The sequence below is a fragment of the Oncorhynchus masou genome, chromosome 24, assembly GCF_036934945.1.
Source record: "Oncorhynchus masou masou isolate Uvic2021 chromosome 24, UVic_Omas_1.1, whole genome shotgun sequence".
In the NCBI taxonomy this organism is placed as follows: domain Eukaryota; kingdom Metazoa; phylum Chordata; class Actinopteri; order Salmoniformes; family Salmonidae; genus Oncorhynchus; species Oncorhynchus masou.
This window is the reverse complement of record NC_088235.1, coordinates 25,377,073-25,395,226: the sequence shown is the minus strand read 5'-3', so window position 1 is coordinate 25,395,226 and position 18,154 is coordinate 25,377,073. Positions and strand designations below refer to the sequence as shown.

Here is an 18,154-nt window from a genome sequence, read left to right as displayed (position 1 = left end):
CCTCCAGGAACCAAGAGGATAACTTTAGTACAGGCCCTACGTTCCTCCAGGAACCAAGAGGATAACTTCACTTCAGGCCCTATGATCCTCCAGGAACCAAGAGGATAACTTTAGTACAGGCCCTATGATCCTCTAGGAACCAAGAGGATAACTTTAGTACAGGCCCTGTGTTCCTCCAGGAACCAAGAGGATAACTTTAGTACAGGCCCTATGATCCTCCAGGAACCAAGAGGATAACTTTAGTACAGGCCCTATGTTCCTCCAGGAACCAAGAGGATAACTTTAGTACAGGCCCTATGTTCCTCTAGGAACCAAGAGGATAGCTTTAGTACAGGCCCTATGATCCTCCAGGAACCAAGAGGATACATTTAGTACAGGCCCTATGATCCTCCAGGAACCAAGAGGATAACTTTAGTACAGGCCCTGTGTTCCTCCAGGAACCAAGAGGATAACTTTAGTACAGGCCCTATGATCCTCCAGGAACTAAGAGGATAACTTTAGTACAGGCCCTATGTTCCTCCAGGAACCAAGAGGATAACTTTAGTACAGGCCCTATGTTCCTCTAGGAACCAAGAGGATAACTTTAGTACAGGCCCTATGATCCTCCAGGAACCAAGAGGATACATTTAGTACAGGCCCTATGATCCTCCAGGAACCAAGAGGATAACTTTAGTACAGGCCCTATGATCCTCCAGGAACCAAGAGGATACATTTAGTACAGGCCCTATGTTCTTCCAGGAACCAAGAGGATAAATTTAGTACAGGCCCTATGTTCTTCCAGGAACCAAGAGCATTAAGTGTAAGGTTTATAGTAAATGTGTCATATACTGTGTCACAAACATCCCAAACTAGTTCACAAAAGACATTTGCTGCATCCCAAATGGAATCTATGGAACCCATAGATCAAAAGTAGTGCACTATAGGGAATAGGGTGCCATTTGGGATGCAGACATTCTGTTGCCAGTATTGGCTTCACTCCAACTGTAATCTGTTCAACAAAAGTAACCAGCACCATTAAACTGTGCTATAGATGTCACAGTAAAGTTACAGCACCATCCCTCAGAGAGAGAGACACGGCTTAATGTGAGCTCTCACATTTTCAACATGTTTTCTTTTTACAAAAGGATAGATTTGGAGTTAGATAAACTTGGATTTTTCGGCAGGTACATATGCAGGATGCTACACTCCACAGCATGGGCTTTGCTCCAGATCAAAACTACAAACCTACAACCTAATTTTGACCAAAATTAATCGGAGAGATTACTGCTTCCAAGGTTTTATTTTTCCAAGCTAAACGGAGGGTGTTCTAACCAACAAACAGCAGAGACCTGAGGATACCATTCCAACCTGAAACTGAGTCAGAAACAAATTCAATTAGCACTACGGTGTGAAGTAACAAGTGTCAGGAGTCTTTGAAGCATCATCTGAAGCCCCTCCTGCTGTTTAAATACCATTCCCTGGCATTTTATACAAGAAATCTGCCTCCAGAAATAAAAGCTTCTCCCAAGTGGCTGTGACACCTACTCCCATTGCCTGCTGCACTGCTGCTAGGATTCCACCTGGCGATCTGTTCACCGTCTGCCCTGGCCTGTCTCCCCCTGTCTGGTACAGGTACTTCCACCACACTCACCCATCTCTCCCTGGTCTGTCTCCCCCTGTCTGGTACAGGTACCCCACCACACTCACCCTTCTCTCCCTGGCCTGTCTCCCCCTGTCTGGTACAGGTACTTCCACCACACTCACCCTTCTCTCCATGGCCTGTCTCCCCCTCTGGTACAGGTACCTCCACCACACTCACCCTTCTCTCCCTGGTCTGTCTCCCCCTGTCTGGTACAGGTACCTCCACCACACTCACCCTTCTCTCCCTGGTCTGTCTCCCCCTGTCTGGTACAGGTACCTCCACCACACTCACCCCTCTCTCTCTGGCCTGTCTCCCCCTGTCTGGTACAGGTACCCCACCACACTCACCCCTCTCTCCCTGGTCTGTCTCCCCCTGTCTGGTACAGGTACCCCACCACACTCACCCCTCTCTCCCTGGTCTGTCTCCCCCTGTCTGGTACAGGTACCTCCACCACACACCCCTCTCTCCCTGGCCTGTCTCCCCCTCTGGTACAGGTACCTCCACCACACTCACCCCTCTCTCCCTGGCCTGTCTCCCCCTCTGGTACAGGTACCTCCACCACACTCACCCCTCTCTCCCTGGCCTGTCTCCCCCTCTGGTACAGGTACCTCCACCACACTCACCCCTCTCTCCCTGGCCTGTCTCCCCCTCTGGTACAGGTACCTCCACCACACACACCTTTCTCCCTGGTCTGTCTCCCCCTGTCTGGTACAGGTACCCCACCACACTCACCCCTCTCTCCCTGGTCTGTCTCCCCCTGTCTGGTACAGGTACCTCCACCACACTCACCCCTCTCTCCCTGGCCTGTCTCCCCCTGTCTGGTACAGGTACCCCACCACACTCACCCCTCTCTCCCTGGTCTGTCTCCCCCTGTCTGGTACAGGTACCTCCACCACACTCACCCCTCTCTCCCTGGTCTGTCTCCCCCTGTCTGGTACAGGTACCTCCACCACACTCACCCCTCTCTCCCTGGCCTGTCTCCCCCTCTGGTACAGGTACCTCCACCACACTCACCCCTCTCTCCCTGGCCTGTCTCCCCCTCTGGTACAGGTACCTCCACCACACACACCTTTCTCCCTGGTCTGTCTCCCCCTGTCTGGTACAGGTACCTCCACCACACTCACCCCTCTCTCTCTGGCCTGTCTCCCCCTGTCTGGTACAGGTACCCCACCACACTCACCCCTCTCTCCCTGGTCTGTCTCCCCCTGTCTGGTACAGGTACCTCCACCACACTCACCCCTCTCTCTCTGGCCTGTCTCCCCCTGTCTGGTACAGGTACCCCACCACACTCACCCCTCTCTCCCTGGTCTGTCTCCCCCTGTCTGGTACAGGTACCTCCACCACACTCACCCCTCTCTCCCTGGCCTGTCTCCCCCTGTCTGGTACAGGTACCTCCACCACACACACCTTTCTCCCTGGTCTGTCTCCCCCTGTCTGGTACAGGTACCCCACCACACTCACCCCTCTCTCCCTGGTCTGTCTCCCCCTGTCTGGTACAGGTACCCCACCACACTCACCCCTCTCTCCCTGGCCTGTCTCCCCCTCTGGTACAGGTACCTCCACCACACACACCTTTCTCCCTGGTCTGTCTCCCCCTGTCTGGTACAGGTACCTCCACCACACTCACCCCTCTCTCTCTGGCCTGTCTCCCCCTGTCTGGTACAGGTACCCCACCACACTCACCCCTCTCTCCCTGGTCTGTCTCCCCCTCTGGTACAGGTACCTCCACCACTCACCCCTCTCTCCCTGGTCTGTCTCCCCCTGTCTGGTACAGGTACTTCCACCACACTCACCCTTCTCTCCCTGGTCTGTCTCCCCCTGTCTGGTACAGGTACCCCACCACACTCACCCCTCTCTCCCTGGCCTGTCTCCCCCTGTCTGGTACAGGTACCTCCACCACACTCACCCCTCTCTCCCTGGTCTGTCTCCCCCTGTCTGGTACAGGTACCCCACCACACTCACCCCTCTCTCCCTGGCCTGTCTCCCCCTGTCTGGTACAGGTACCTCCACCACTCACCCCTCTCTCCCTGGCCTGTCTCCCCCTGTCTGGTACAGGTACCTCCACCACTCACCCCTCTCTCCCTGGCCTGTCTCCCCCTGTCTGGTACAGGTACCTCCACCACTCACCCCTCTCTCCCTGGCCTGTCTCCCCCTGTCTGGTACAGGTACCTCCACCACACTCACCCCTCTATCCCTGGCCTGTCTCCCCCTCTGGTACAGGTACCTCCACCACACTCACCCCTCTCTCCCTGGCCTGTCTCCCCCTCTGGTACAGGTACCTCCACCACACACACCTTTCTCCCTGGTCTGTCTCCCCCTGTCTGGTACAGGTACCTCCACCACACTCACCCCTCTCTCTCTGGCCTGTCTCCCCCTGTCTGGTACAGGTACCCCACCACACTCACCCCTCTCTCCCTGGTCTGTCTCCCCCTGTCTGGTACAGGTACCTCCACCACACTCACCCCTCTCTCTCTGGCCTGTCTCCCCCTGTCTGGTACAGGTACCCCACCACACTCACCCCTCTCTCCCTGGTCTGTCTCCCCCTGTCTGGTACAGGTACCTCCACCACACTCACCCCTCTCTCCCTGGCCTGTCTCCCCCTGTCTGGTACAGGTACTTCCACCACACTCACCCCTCTCTCCCTGGCCTGTCTCCCCCTGTCTGGTACAGGTACTTCCACCACACTCACCCCTCTCCCTGGCCTGTCTCCCCCTGTCTGGTACAGGTACCTCCACCACACTCACCCCTCTCTCCCTGGCCTGTCTCCCCCTGTCTGGTACAGGTACCCCACCACACTCACCCCTCTCTCCCTGGTCTGTCTCCCCCTGTCTGGTACAGGTACCTCCACCACACTCACCCCTCTCTCCCTGGTCTGTCTCCCCCTGTCTGGTACAGGTACCTCCACCACACTCACCCCTCTCTCCCTGGCCTGTCTCCCCCTGTCTGGTACAGGTACCCCACCACACTCACCCCTCTCTCCCTGGTCTGTCTCCCCCTGTCTGGTACAGGTACCTCCACCACACTCACCCCTCTCTCCCTGGTCTGTCTCCCCCTGTCTGGTACAGGTACCCCACCACACTCACCCCTCTCTCCCTGGTCTGTCTCCCCCTGTCTGGTACAGGTACCCCACCACACTCACCCCTCTCTCCCTGGTCTGTCTCCCCCTGTCTGGTACAGGTACCCCACCACACTCACCCCTCTCTCCCTGGTCTGTCTCCCCCTGTCTGGTACAGGTACCCCACCACACTCACCCCTCTCTCCCTGGTCTGTCTCCCCCTGTCTGGTACAGGTACCCCACCACACTCACCCCTCTCTCCCTGGTCTGTCTCCCCCTGTCTGGTACAGGTACCCCACCACACTCACCCCTCTCTCCCTGGTCTGTCTCCCCCTGTCTGGTACAGGTACCTCCACCACACTCACCCCTCTCTCCCTGGTCTGTCTCCCCCTGTCTGGTACAGGTACCCCACCACACTCACCCCTCTCTCCCTGGTCTGTCTCCCCCTGTCTGGTACAGGTACCTCCACCACACTCACCCCTCTCTCTCTGGCCTGTCTCCCCCTGTCTGGTACAGGTACCTCCACCACACTCACCCCTCTCTCTCTGGCCTGTCTCCCCCTGTCTGGTACAGGTACCTCCACCACACTCACCCCTCTCTCCCTGGTCTGTCTCCCCCTGTCTGGTACAGGTACCCCACCACACTCACCCCTCTCTCCCTGGCCTGTCTCCCCCTGTCTGGTACAGGTACCCCACCACACTCACCCCTCTCTCTCTGGTCTGTCTCCCCCTGTCTGGTACAGGTACCTCCACCACACTCACCCCTCTCTCCCTGGCCTGTCTCCCCCTGTCTGGTACAGGTACCCCACCACACTCACCCCTCTCTCCCTGGTCTGTCTCCCCCTGTCTGGTACAGGTACCTCCACCACACTCACCCCTCTCTCTCTGGCCTGTCTCCCCCTGTCTGGTACAGGTACCTCCACCACACTCACCCCTCTCTCTCTGGCCTGTCTCCCCCTGTCTGGTACAGGTACCTCCACCACACTCACCCCTCTCTCCCTGGTCTGTCTCCCCCTGTCTGGTACAGGTACCCCACCACACTCACCCCTCTCTCCCTGGCCTGTCTCCCCCTGTCTGGTACAGGTACCCCACCACACTCACCCCTCTCTCCCTGGTCTGTCTCCCCCTGTCTGGTACAGGTACCCCACCACACTCACACCTTTCTCCCTGGTCTGTCTCCCCCTGTCTGGTACAGGTACCTCCACCACACTCACCCCTCTCTCCCTGGCCTGTCTCCCCCTGTCTGGTACAGGTACCCCACCACACTCACCCCTCTCTCTCTGGCCTGTCTCCCCCTGTCTGGTACAGGTACCTCCACCACACTCACCCCTCTCTCTCTGGCCTGTCTCCCCCTGTCTGGTACAGGTACCTCCACCACACTCACCCCTCTCTCCCTGGTCTGTCTCCCCCTGTCTGGTACAGGTACCCCACCACACTCACCCCTCTCTCCCTGGCCTGTCTCCCCCTGTCTGGTACAGGTACCCCACCACACTCACCCCTCTCTCCCTGGCCTGTCTCCCCCTGTCTGGTACAGGTACCTCCACCACACTCACCCCTCTCTCCCTGGCCTGTCTCCCCCTGTCTGGTACAGGTACCCCACCACACTCACCCCTCTCTCCCTGGTCTGTCCCCCCCTGTCTGGTACAGGTACCCCACCACACTCACCCCTCTCTCCCTGGTCTGTCTCCCCCTGTCTGGTACAGGTACCCCACCACACTCACCCCTCTCTCCCTGGTCTGTCTCCCCCTGTCTGGTACAGGTACCTCACCACACTCACCCCTCTCTCCCTGGTCTGTCTCCCCCTGTCTGGTACAGGTACCCCACCACACTCACCCCTCTCTCCCTGGTCTGTCTCCCCCTGTCTGGTACAGGTACCCCACCACACTCACCCCTCTCTCCCTGGTCTGTCTCCCCCTGTCTGGTACAGGTACCCCACCACACTCACCCCTCTCTCCCAGGTCTGTCTCCCCCTGTCTGGTACAGGTACCCCACCACACTCACCCCTCTCTCCCTGGTCTGTCTCCCCCTGTCTGGTACAGGTACCTCCACCACACTCACCCTTCTCTCCCTGGTCTGTCTCCCCCTGTCTGGTACAGGTACCCCACCACACTCACCCCTCTCTCCCTGGTCTGTCTCCCCCTGTCTGGTACAGGTACCTCCACCACACTCACCCCTCTCTCCCTGGTCTGTCTCCCCCTGTCTGGTACAGGTACCTCCACCACACTCACCCCTCTCTCCCTGGCCTGTCTCCCCCTGTCTGGTACAGGTACCTCCACCACACTCACCCCTCTCTCCCTGGTCTGTCTCCCCCTGTCTGGTACAGGTACCTCCACCACACTCACCCCTCTCTCCCTGGCCTGTCTCCCCCTGTCTGGTACAGGTACCCCACCACACTCACCCCTCTCTCCCTGGTCTGTCTCCCCCTGTCTGGTACAGGTACCTCCACCACACTCACCCCTCTCTCTCTGGCCTGTCTCCCCCTGTCTGGTACAGGTACCTCCACCACACTCACCCCTCTCTCTCTGGCCTGTCTCCCCCTGTCTGGTACAGGTACCTCCACCACACTCACCCCTCTCTCCCTGGTCTGTCTCCCCCTGTCTGGTACAGGTACCCCACCACACTCACCCCTCTCTCCCTGGCCTGTCTCCCCCTGTCTGGTACAGGTACCCCACCACACTCACCCCTCTCTCCCTGGTCTGTCTCCCCCTGTCTGGTACAGGTACCCCACCACACTCACACCTTTCTCCCTGGTCTGTCTCCCCCTGTCTGGTACAGGTACCTCCACCACACTCACCCCTCTCTCCCTGGCCTGTCTCCCCCTGTCTGGTACAGGTACCCCACCACACTCACCCCTCTCTCCCTGGCCTGTCTCCCCCTGTCTGGTACAGGTACCCCACCACACTCACCCCTCTCTCCCTGGCCTGTCTCCCCCTGTCTGGTACAGGTACCCCACCACACTCACCCCTCTCTCCCTGGTCTGTCTCCCCCTGTCTGGTACAGGTACCCCACCACACTCACACCTTTCTCCCTGGTCTGTCTCCCCCTGTCTGGTACAGGTACCTCCACCACACTCACCCCTCTCTCCCTGGCCTGTCTCCCCCTGTCTGGTACAGGTACCCCACCACACTCACCCCTCTCTCCCTGGCCTGTCTCCCCCTGTCTGGTACAGGTACCCCACCACACTCACCCCTCTCTCCCTGGTCTGTCTCCCCCTGTCTGGTACAGGTACCCCACCACACTCACACCTTTCTCCCTGGTCTGTCTCCCCCTGTCTGGTACAGGTACCTCCACCACACTCACCCCTCTCTCCCTGGCCTGTCTCCCCCTGTCTGGTACAGGTACCCCACCACACTCACCCCTCTCTCCCTGGCCTGTCTCCCCCTGTCTGGTACAGGTACCCCACCACACTCACCCCTCTCTCCCTGGTCTGTCTCCCCCTGTCTGGTACAGGTACCCCACCACACTCACACCTTTCTCCCTGGTCTGTCTCCCCTGTCTGGTACAGGTACCTCCACCACACTCACCCCTCTCTCCCTGGCCTGTCTCCCCCTGTCTGGTACAGGTACCCCACCACACTCACCCCTCTCTCCCTGGCCTGTCTCCCCCTGTCTGGTACAGGTACCCCACCACACTCACCCCTCTCTCCCTGGTCTGTCTCCCCCTGTCTGGTACAGGTACCCCACCACACTCACACCTTTCTCCCTGGTCTGTCTCCCCCTGTCTGGTACAGGTACCTCCACCACACTCACCCCTCTCTCCCTGGCCTGTCTCCCCCTGTCTGGTACAGGTACCCCACCACACTCACCCCTCTCTCCCTGGCCTGTCTCCCCCTGTCTGGTACAGGTACCCCACCACACTCACCCCTCTCTCCCTGGCCTGTCTCCCCCTGTCTGGTACAGGTACCCCACCACACTCACCCCTCTCTCCCTGGCCTGTCTCCCCCTGTCTGGTACAGGTACCCCACCACACTCACCCCTCTCTCCCTGGTCTGTCTCCCCCTGTCTGGTACAGGTACCCCACCACACTCACCCCTCTCTCCCTGGCCTGTCTCCCCCTGTCTGGTACAGGTACCCCACCACACTCACCCCTCTCTCCCTGGTCTGTCTCCCCCTGTCTGGTACAGGTACCTCCACCACACTCACCCCTCTCTCCTGAACTTTCACTCGCCTCCAGCAGACACACACTGTTGGGGCGAGTGAATCTGAACTTACAATGGCTAGCCCCAAGTCGTTATATATTTAAAAAATGTTCTTGTGCATTTTGCTATTTTCCTCATGACTCCTGCATACTTTGTTGACTACAAACTTTCTTTCCCAACCGTGGGACAGACTGTTTGTTCACACACTCGGGACTCTGACACTATTGGTTACACAGACTTTTGGCCTCCCATCCTATTCTAACCACCTCTCGCTGGCTTTGTATTCATGTTACCTGATGAAATTGCTGTACAATATGATCTTGTTGCCATCTGATGTACTGCACCTGCCCGCCCGTCCAGCATCACTACTCTGGACGGTTCTGAATATGTGGACAACTACAAATACCTAGGTGTCTGGTTAGACTGTAAACTCTCCTTCCAGACTCACATCAAACATCTCCAATCCAAAGTTAAATCTATAAATCGGCTTCCTATTTCACAACAAAGCATCCTTCACTCATGCTGCCAAACATACCCTTGTAAAACTGACCATCCTACCGATCCTCGATTTCGTCGATGTCATTTACAAAATAGCCTCCAATACCCTACTCAATAAATTGGATGCAGTCTATCACAGTGCCATCTGTTTTGTCACCAAAGCTCCATATATTACCCACCACTGCGACCTGTATGTTCTCGTTGGCTGGCCCTCGCTTCATTCTCGTCGCCAAACCCACTGGCTCCAGGTCATCTACAAGACCCTGCTAGGTAAAGCCCCACCCTTATCTCAGCTTGCTGGTCACCATAGCATCACCCATCTGTAGCACGCACTCCAGCAGGTATATCTCTCTGGTCACCCCCAAAACCAATTGTTCCTTTGGCCGCATCTCCTTCCAGTTCTCTGCTGCCAATGACTGCAACAAACTATACAAATCTCTGAAACTGGAAACACTTACCTCCCTCACTTGCTTTAAGCACCAGCTGTCAGAACAGCTCACAGATTACTGCACCTGTACATAGCCCATCTATAATTTAGCCCAAACAACTCCCTCTTCCCCTACTGTATTTATTTATTTAGCTCCTTTGCACCCCATTATTTCTATCTCTACTTTGCACATTCTTCCACTGCATATCTACCATTCCGGTGTTTTACTTGCTATATTATATTTACTTTGCCACCATGGCCTTCTTTTGCCTTTACCTCCGTTATCTCACCTCATTTGCTCACATTGTATATGGACTTATTTTTATACTGTATTATTGACTGTATGTTTGTTTTACTCCATGTGTAACTCTGTGTTGTTGCATGTGTCGAACTGCTTTGCTTTATCTTGGCCAGGTCGCAATTGTAAATGAGAACTTGTTCTCAACTTGCCTACCTGGTTAAATAAAGGTGAAATAAATCAAATAAAAAATCTGCTTCACTGATTTCTGCTCTCGTAAAAGCCTGGGTTCTACACGTTAACAATATAAACTTATCACCTAAAATGGATCAATTGAAAGTGTGGGTTCACAGCTCCAAAACAGATGTGTTGTTCATTACTGAGACGTGGTTAAGAAAGAGTGTTTTGAATACTGATGTTCACCTTTCTGGTTATAACCTTTTTCGGCAAGACAGATCTTCCAAAGGTGGTGGATTGGCAACCTTTACCAAGGATCACCTTCAGTGCTCGGTTGTCTCCACCAAGTCTGTCCCCAAACAATTTTATTTTCTGGTTTTAAACATTAAACTTTCAAATAATTCATTGTTGACTGTTGCTGGGTGCTATTGTCCTCCATCAGCACTGCTATTCGCCTGCTATATCAGTTCTGACATTATTTTAACAGTTTTAGAAGCTTTAGAGTGTTTTCTATCCCAATCGACCAAATATATACATATCCTAGCTTCTGGGCCTAAGGAACAGGCAGTCTACTTTGGGCTGCTTTTCATCCGGACGTGAAAATCCTGCCCGCTACTCAAGAGAGATTAACAAACACGCCCCCATGAAGAAAATTATCATAAAAAAACAGTTTCAACCCCTGGTTCGACCATGATCTTGCAGAGTTACTCCACCTCAAGAATTGCATTTGGAGAAAGGCTCGGCACACACATACTCAAGCTGACTGGCTATAGTACAGACAAATGAGAAATAAGTGCATTCAGGCTATCCGGATGGCCAAAGTTAGTTACTTAAAGGAGCAGTTCTAACCCCAAGAAGTTCAAGAAAACGGTTCAAGACCTGGAGAATAAACCCTCCTTCTCACAGCTGCCCATGTCCCTTAATGTTGATGATGTGGTTGTTACTGACAAGAAGCACATGGCTGAGATCTTTAATCACCACTTCACTAAGTCAGGATTCCTATTTGACTCAGCCATGCCTCCTTGCCCGTCCAACATTTCCTCATCTCCCACCCCTTCCAAAGCGACTATCCCTGATGCTTCTCCCTCTTTTTCCCTGCAGGCAGTGACTGAATCCGAGGTGCTAAATGAGCTCCTTAAACTTGACCCCAAAAAACCATCTGGGTCAGATGGTTTAGAGCCGTTCTTCTTTAAGGTTGCTGCCCCTATCGTCGCCAAGCCTGTCTCTCCTTTCTGGGGAGGTTCTTATTGCTTGGAAGGAAGCCACATTTTTTCCTTTATTTAAAAGGGGAGATCAAGCTGATACTAACTGTTATAGGCCTATTTCTATTTTGCCCTGTTTATCAAAAGTGTTGGAAAACCTTGTCAATATTCAATTTACTGGCTTTCTTGATGTCTATACTATTCTCTCTGGTATGCAATCTGTTTTCCGCTCAGGTTATGGATGTGCCACTGCAACCTTAAAGGTCCTCAATGATGTCACAATTGCCCTTGATTCTAAGCAATATTGTGCTGCTATTTTTATTGACTTGGCCAAAGCTTTTGATACGGTAGACCATTCTATTCTTGTGGGCCGGTTAAGGAATATTGGAGTCTCTGAGGGGTCTTTAGCCTGATTTGCTAACTACCTCTCTCAAAGTGTGCAGTGTATAAAGTCAGAAAATCTGCTGTCTCAGCCACTGCCTGTCACCAAGGGAGTACCCCAAGTCTCGATCCTAGGCCCCACTCTCTTCTCAATGAATGTCAAGAACATAGCTCAGGCAGTAGGAAGCTCTCTCATTAATTTATATGCAGATGATACAGTCTTATACTCAGCTGGCCCCTCCCCGGATTTAGTCCTAAATGCTCTACAACAAATCTTTCTTAGTGTCCAACAAGCTTTCTCTAACCTCAACCTTGTCCTGAACACCTCCAAAACAAAGATCTTGTGGTTTGGTAAGAAGAATGCCCCTCTTCCCATGGGTGTTATTTCAACCTCTGAGGGTTTAGAGCTTGAGGTAGTCACCTCATTCAAGTACTTGGGAGTATGGCTAGATGGTGCAATGTCCTTCTCTCAACACATATCGAAGCTGCAAGCTAAAGTTAAATCTAGACTTGGTTTCCTCTATCGTAATCGCTTCCTCTTTCACCCCAGCTGCCAAACTAACCCTGATTCAGATGACAATCCTACCCATGCTAGATTACAGAGACATAATTTATAGATCGGCAGGTAAGGGTGCTCTAGAGCGGGTAGACATTCTTTACCATTCGGCAATAAGATTTGCCACCATCACTCATTCATATATTTTTTTATGTACATAATCTTATTCATTCCTTTACACTTGTGTGTATAAGGTAGTTGTTGGGAAATTGTTAGGTTAGATTACTCGTTGGACATTACTGCATTGTCGGAAATAGAAGCACAAGCAATTCACTCCACTCGCATTAACATCTGCAAACCATGTGTATGTGACAAATACAATTTGTTTTGATTTGACCATGTTTTGTGCTGCTATCATGTTGTTGTTATGTTGTGTTGCTACCATGCTGTGTTGTCATTAAAGGTCCACCGATTAATCGGAATGGCCAAATAATTAGGGCTGATTTTTTAAGTTTTCATAACAAACGGTAATCGGTATATTTGGACACCGATTTTGCAGATTTTCCAATATTTTTTTAACACCTTTATTTAACTAGGCAAATCAGTTAAGAACACAATCTTATTTTACATGACGGAAATAATAATAATTGTTTTGTTTTGTTTTCAAAATTATAGTTTCCAGATTCGACCAAATTAATGACCAAAGGCTCGTATTTCTGTGTATTATTATCTTATAATTAAGTCTATGTGTCACGCCCTGACCTTAGTATTCTTTGTTTTCTTTATTATTTTGGTTAGGTCAGGGTGTGACATGTGTGATATGTGTGCTTTTGTCTTATTCTAGGGTGTTTGTACTGTCTAGGGTTTTTTGTAGATTTATGGGGTTGTTTTCATCTAGGTGTTTATGTTGGTCTATGGTTGCCTAGATTGGTTCTCAATTAGAGGCAGGTGTTTATCGTTGTCTCTGATTGGGAACCATATTTAGGCAGCCACCTTCTTTGGGTATTTTGTGGGTTATTGTCTAAGTTATGTTGCACGTTAGCACATTGTTTATAAAGCGCGTCAAGGTCTTCTTATCGTTTTGTTGTTTTGTTTATGTGTTCTTCGTGTTCTTCTGGAATAAAGAAGAATGTATTCTAATCACGCTGCGCTTTGGTCCCCTCCATATGACGATTGTGACAGAATAACCCACCAACAATGGACAAAGCAGCGTGGTAACGGACAGCAGCAGCAATCAAAGGACTTCTGGACTTGGGAGGTGATTCTGGACGGCAAAGGACCCTGGGCACAGCCAGGGGAATATCGCCGTCCAAAACGAGAGCTGGAGGCAGCGAAAGCAGAGAGGCGCTGGTATGAGGAGGCAGCACGGCGGCGCGGCTGGAAGCCCGAGTGGCAGCCCCAAAAATGTATTGGGGGAGGGCACACGGGGAGTGTGGCGAAGTTAGGTAGGAGACCTGCGCCAGCTCCCCGTGCTTACTTTGGAGAGAGAGGGCGTCGTACCGGGCAGGCACCGTGTTATGCGGTAGAGCGCACGGTGTCCCCAGTGCGTGTGTATTGCCCGGTGCGGTACATTCCAGCTCCTCGTATCGGCTGGGCTAGAGTGGGCATCGAGCCAGGTGACATGAAGCCGGCTCTATGCATCTGGTCTCCAGTGCGTCTCCTCGGGCCGGCATACATGGCACCAGCCTTACGCATGGTGTCCCCGGTTCGCCTGCACAGCCCAGTGCGGGCTATTCCACCTCGCCGCACTGGCCTGGCTATGTGGAGCATTCAACCAGGTAAGGTTGGGCAGGCTCGGTGCTCTAGATCTCCAGTGCGCCTTCTCGGTCCGGTCTATCCGGTGCCATCTCCACGCTTCAGCCCTCCGGTGGCAGCCCCCTATACCGGGCTTCCTGTGCGTCGCCAGAGCCCAGTTCTCCCTGTTCCTCCTCCCCGCACTCGCCCTGAGGTGCATGTCCTCGGCCCAGTACCACCAGTGCCGCCACCACGTACCAGGCCTACAGTTCGCCTCGTCTGTCCTGAGCTGCTAGTCTCTCGTCTGTCCTGAGCCGCCAGAGTCTCCCGTCTGTCCTGAGTCGCTAGAGTCTCCCGTCTGTCTTGAGCCGCTAGAGTCTCCCGTCTATCCTGAGCTGCTAGAGTCTCCCGTCTGTCCTGAGCTGCTAGAGTCTCCCGTCTGTCCTGAGCTGCTAGAGTCTCCCGTCTGTCCTGAGCTGCTAGAGCCGCAAGTCTGTCCTGAGCCGTCAGTCAGCCAGGAGCTGCCAGAGCCGTCAGCCAGCCAGGACCTGCCAGAGCCGGCAGTCAGCCAGGACCTGCCAGAGCCGTCAGCCAGCCAGGACTTGCCAGAGCCATCAGCCAGCCAGGACCTGCCAGAGCCGTCAGCCAGCAAGGAGCTGCCAGAGCCGTCAGCCAGCCAGGAGCTGCCAGAGCCGTCAGCCAGCCAAGAGCTGCCAGAGCCGTCAGCCAGCCAGAAGCTACCCCTCAGTCCTGAGCTACCCTTCAGTCCGGAGCTACCCTTCAGTCCGGAGCTACCCTTCATCCGGAGCTGCCCCTCAGTCCAGTGGGGCCCTTTAGTAGGGTTGCCAGTCCTAGGTTGGCGGCGAGGGTCGCCGTTCCTACGAGGCCACAAAAGCAGGACTAAGACTATGGTGGAGTGGGGTCCACGTCCAGCACCCGAGCCTACGCCGTGAAAGAAGCCCACCCGGAACCTCCCCTTTAGATTAGGTTTTGCGGGCGGAGTCCGCACCTTTGTGGGGGGTACTGTCACGCCCTGACCTTAGTATTTTTTTGTTTTCTTTATTATTTTGGTTAGGTCAGGTTGTGACATGGGTGATATGTGTGTTTTTGTCTTATTCTAGGGTGTTTTGCACTGTCTAGGAGTTTTTGTAGATTTATGGGGTTGATTTCATCTATGTATTTATGTTGGTCTATGGTTTTCTAGATTGGTTCTGAATTAGAGGCAGGTGTTTATCGTTGTCTCTGATTGGGAACCATATTTAGGCAGCCACCTTCTTTGGGTATTTCGTGGGTTATTGTCTATGTTATGTTGCACGTTAGCACATTGTTTATATAGCGGTCACGGTCTTCTTATCGTTTTGTTGTTTTGTTTAAGTGTTCTTCCTGAAATAAAGAAGAATGTATTCTAACCACGCTGCGCTTTGGTCCCCATACGACGATCGGGACACTATGATTTGATAGAGCAGTCTGACTGAGCGATGGTAGGCACCAGCAGGCTCGTAAGCATTCATTCAAACAGCACTTTGTGCGTTTTGCCAGCAGCTCTTCGCAATGCTTCAAGCATTGTGCTGTTTATGACTTCAAGCCTATCAACTCCTGAGATTAGGCTGGTGTAACCAATGTGAAATGACTAGCTAGTTAGCGGGGTGCGCACTAATAGCGTTTCAAACGTCACTCGCTCTGAGACTTGGAGTAGTTGTTCCCTTTGCGATGGGTAATGATGCTTCGAGGGTGGCTGTTGTCGATGTGTTCCTGGTTCGAGCCCAAGTAGGGGCGAGGAGAGGGACAGAAGCTATCCTGTTACACTGGCAATACTAAAGTGTCTATAAGAACATCCAATAGTCAAAGGTATATGAAATACAAATGGTATAGAGAGAAATAGTCATAGAAATACTATATTAACTACAACCTAAAACCTCTTACCTTGTAATATTGAAGTCTCATGTTAAAAGGAACCACCAACTTTCATATGTTCTCATGTTCTGAGCAAGGAACTTAAACGTTAGCATTTTTACATGGCATATATTGCACTTTTACTTTATTCTCCAACACTTAGTTTTTTTCCCAACAAAATTGAACATGTTTCATTATTTTTTTCAAGGCTAAATAGATTTTTATTGATGTATTATATTAAGTAAAAATAAGTGTTCATCCAGTATTGGATAATACGATACCAATAATCAGTATCGGTGTTGAAAAATCATAATCGGTCGACCTCTAGTTGTCATGTGTTGCTGCCTTGCGATGTTGTTGTCTTAGGTCTCACTTTATGTAGTGTTGTGTTGTGTCTCTTGTTGTGATGTGTGTTTTGTCCTATATTTATATTGTTTATATTTATTAATTTTAATATCCCAGGCCCCTGTCCCTGAAGGCCTTTTGTCTTTTGGTAGGCCGTCATTGTGAATAAGAATTTGCTCTTAACTGACTTGCCAAGTTAAATACATGTAAAAAAATTAAAATAAATAAACATAATAAAAATAAACCAATGATATCATCCATTTTGTCATAAAGAAGACGCTGATAGACGGTCAACTATAGGGACATTAACCCCTTCTTTCCCTTAATGGTCTACAGTGTAAATCCATTGTTCTTACACTGTGAAGGGCCTTTATTAAAGTGTCCTATAAACCCTATTCCCTACCTAGTACACTACTTCTGATCAGGGACCTATGGGTTTTAGTACAAATATAGGGCTTAGAGCACCCCCCCCCCCCCAAACGCACACACACGCACACACTGGTTGTTATGGACACAAGTAACAGAACATAACAAGTGAAAAACACACACACACGCCCCTACACCATACTCATACACACGCCCCTACACACACATAGTGTTCCGCACCTGTGAGGCTCGTTCTGAGCCGGCAAGGTCGATCATGAAGAGGCGTGCGAAGCGGACTTCCTGTAGAAGGTCTCGACAGCGACTCGTCTGCCTGACCGACACCTGCAGCACGGCATGGGACCGGGACGAAGTCTGGTTGGCTGCCGTGGGCTCCTGGGTACGCTGCTTATTACCCTTCATCAGCAGATCCATGATCTGGCAGGAACACAGTCATAAAGCTCTATGTAGCTCTATGTATCTCTAATATGAAGTGCTTGTAGATATGTTATGTAGGCTTCATAATATACAATATATGCATTTAGATAACAATGTATAGTTTGTATTTACAGTATCAGTCAAAAGTTTGGACACACCTACTTATTCAAAGCTGATGACAGCTTTGCACACTCTTGGCATTCTCTCAACCAGCTTCATGAGGTAGTTACCTGGAATGCATTTCAATTAACGAGTGTGCATTGTTAAAAGTTCATTCTGGGGGGCAAAAAAGTATTTAGTCAGCCACTAATTGTGCAAGTTCTCCCACTTAAAAAGATGAGAGAGGCCTGTAATTTTCATCATAGATACACTTCAACTATGGCAGACAAAATGACAACAACAAAAAATCCAGAAATCACATTGTAGGATTTTTTAAAATTTATTTGCAAATTATGGTGGAAAATAAGAATTTGGTCAATAACAAAAGTTTATCTCAATACTTTGTTATATACCCTTTGTGTAACGGCTTTTGTCTGGTGGAAGAGAAGCGGACCAAAATGCAGCGTGGTGGTTATTCATGTTCTTTAATAACCTCTTGAAACTCCCCATCCCGGATCCGGGATCGTGACTAAAGGAACTCGACATGAAATAACTAACAAAACAATAAATTAACGAAAACCTATGCAGCCTATCTGGTGAACACAAACATGGAGACAGGAACAATCACCCATGAAATACTCAAAGAATATGGCTGCCTAAATATGGTTCCCAATCAGAGACAACGATAAACACCTGCCTCTGATTGAGAACCACTCTAGACAGCCATAGACTATGCTAGATACCCCCACTAAGCCACACACCCAACACCTAACAACACCCCAAGACAAAACACACCACAATAAACCCATGTCACACCCCGGCCTGACCAAATAAATAAAGACAAACACAATATACTACGACCAGGGCGTGACACTTTGTTGGCAATGACAGAGGTCAAATGTTTTCTGTAAGTCTTCACAAGGTTTTCACACACTGTTGCTGGTATTTTGGCCCATTCCTCCATGCAGATCTCCTCTAGAGCAGTGCTGTTTGGGGGCTGTTGCTGGCAAACACAGACTTTCAACTCCCTCCAAAGATTTTCTATGGGGT

The 18,154-nt window shown here is 51.5% G+C and overlaps 1 protein-coding gene across 1 annotated transcript in view; it reads right to left on the bottom strand.

The window, feature by feature from the left end:
* Positions 1-18,154, bottom strand: part of LOC135511927 (kinesin-like protein KIF19) — a 101,056-nt gene that overhangs the window by 34,215 nt on the left and 48,687 nt on the right. The window contains exon 6 of the mRNA XM_064933449.1: positions 16,811-17,005. Within this exon, the coding sequence (XP_064789521.1) occupies positions 16,811-17,005 (195 nt within the window). The remainder of the gene's footprint in view (positions 1-16,810; positions 17,006-18,154) is intronic.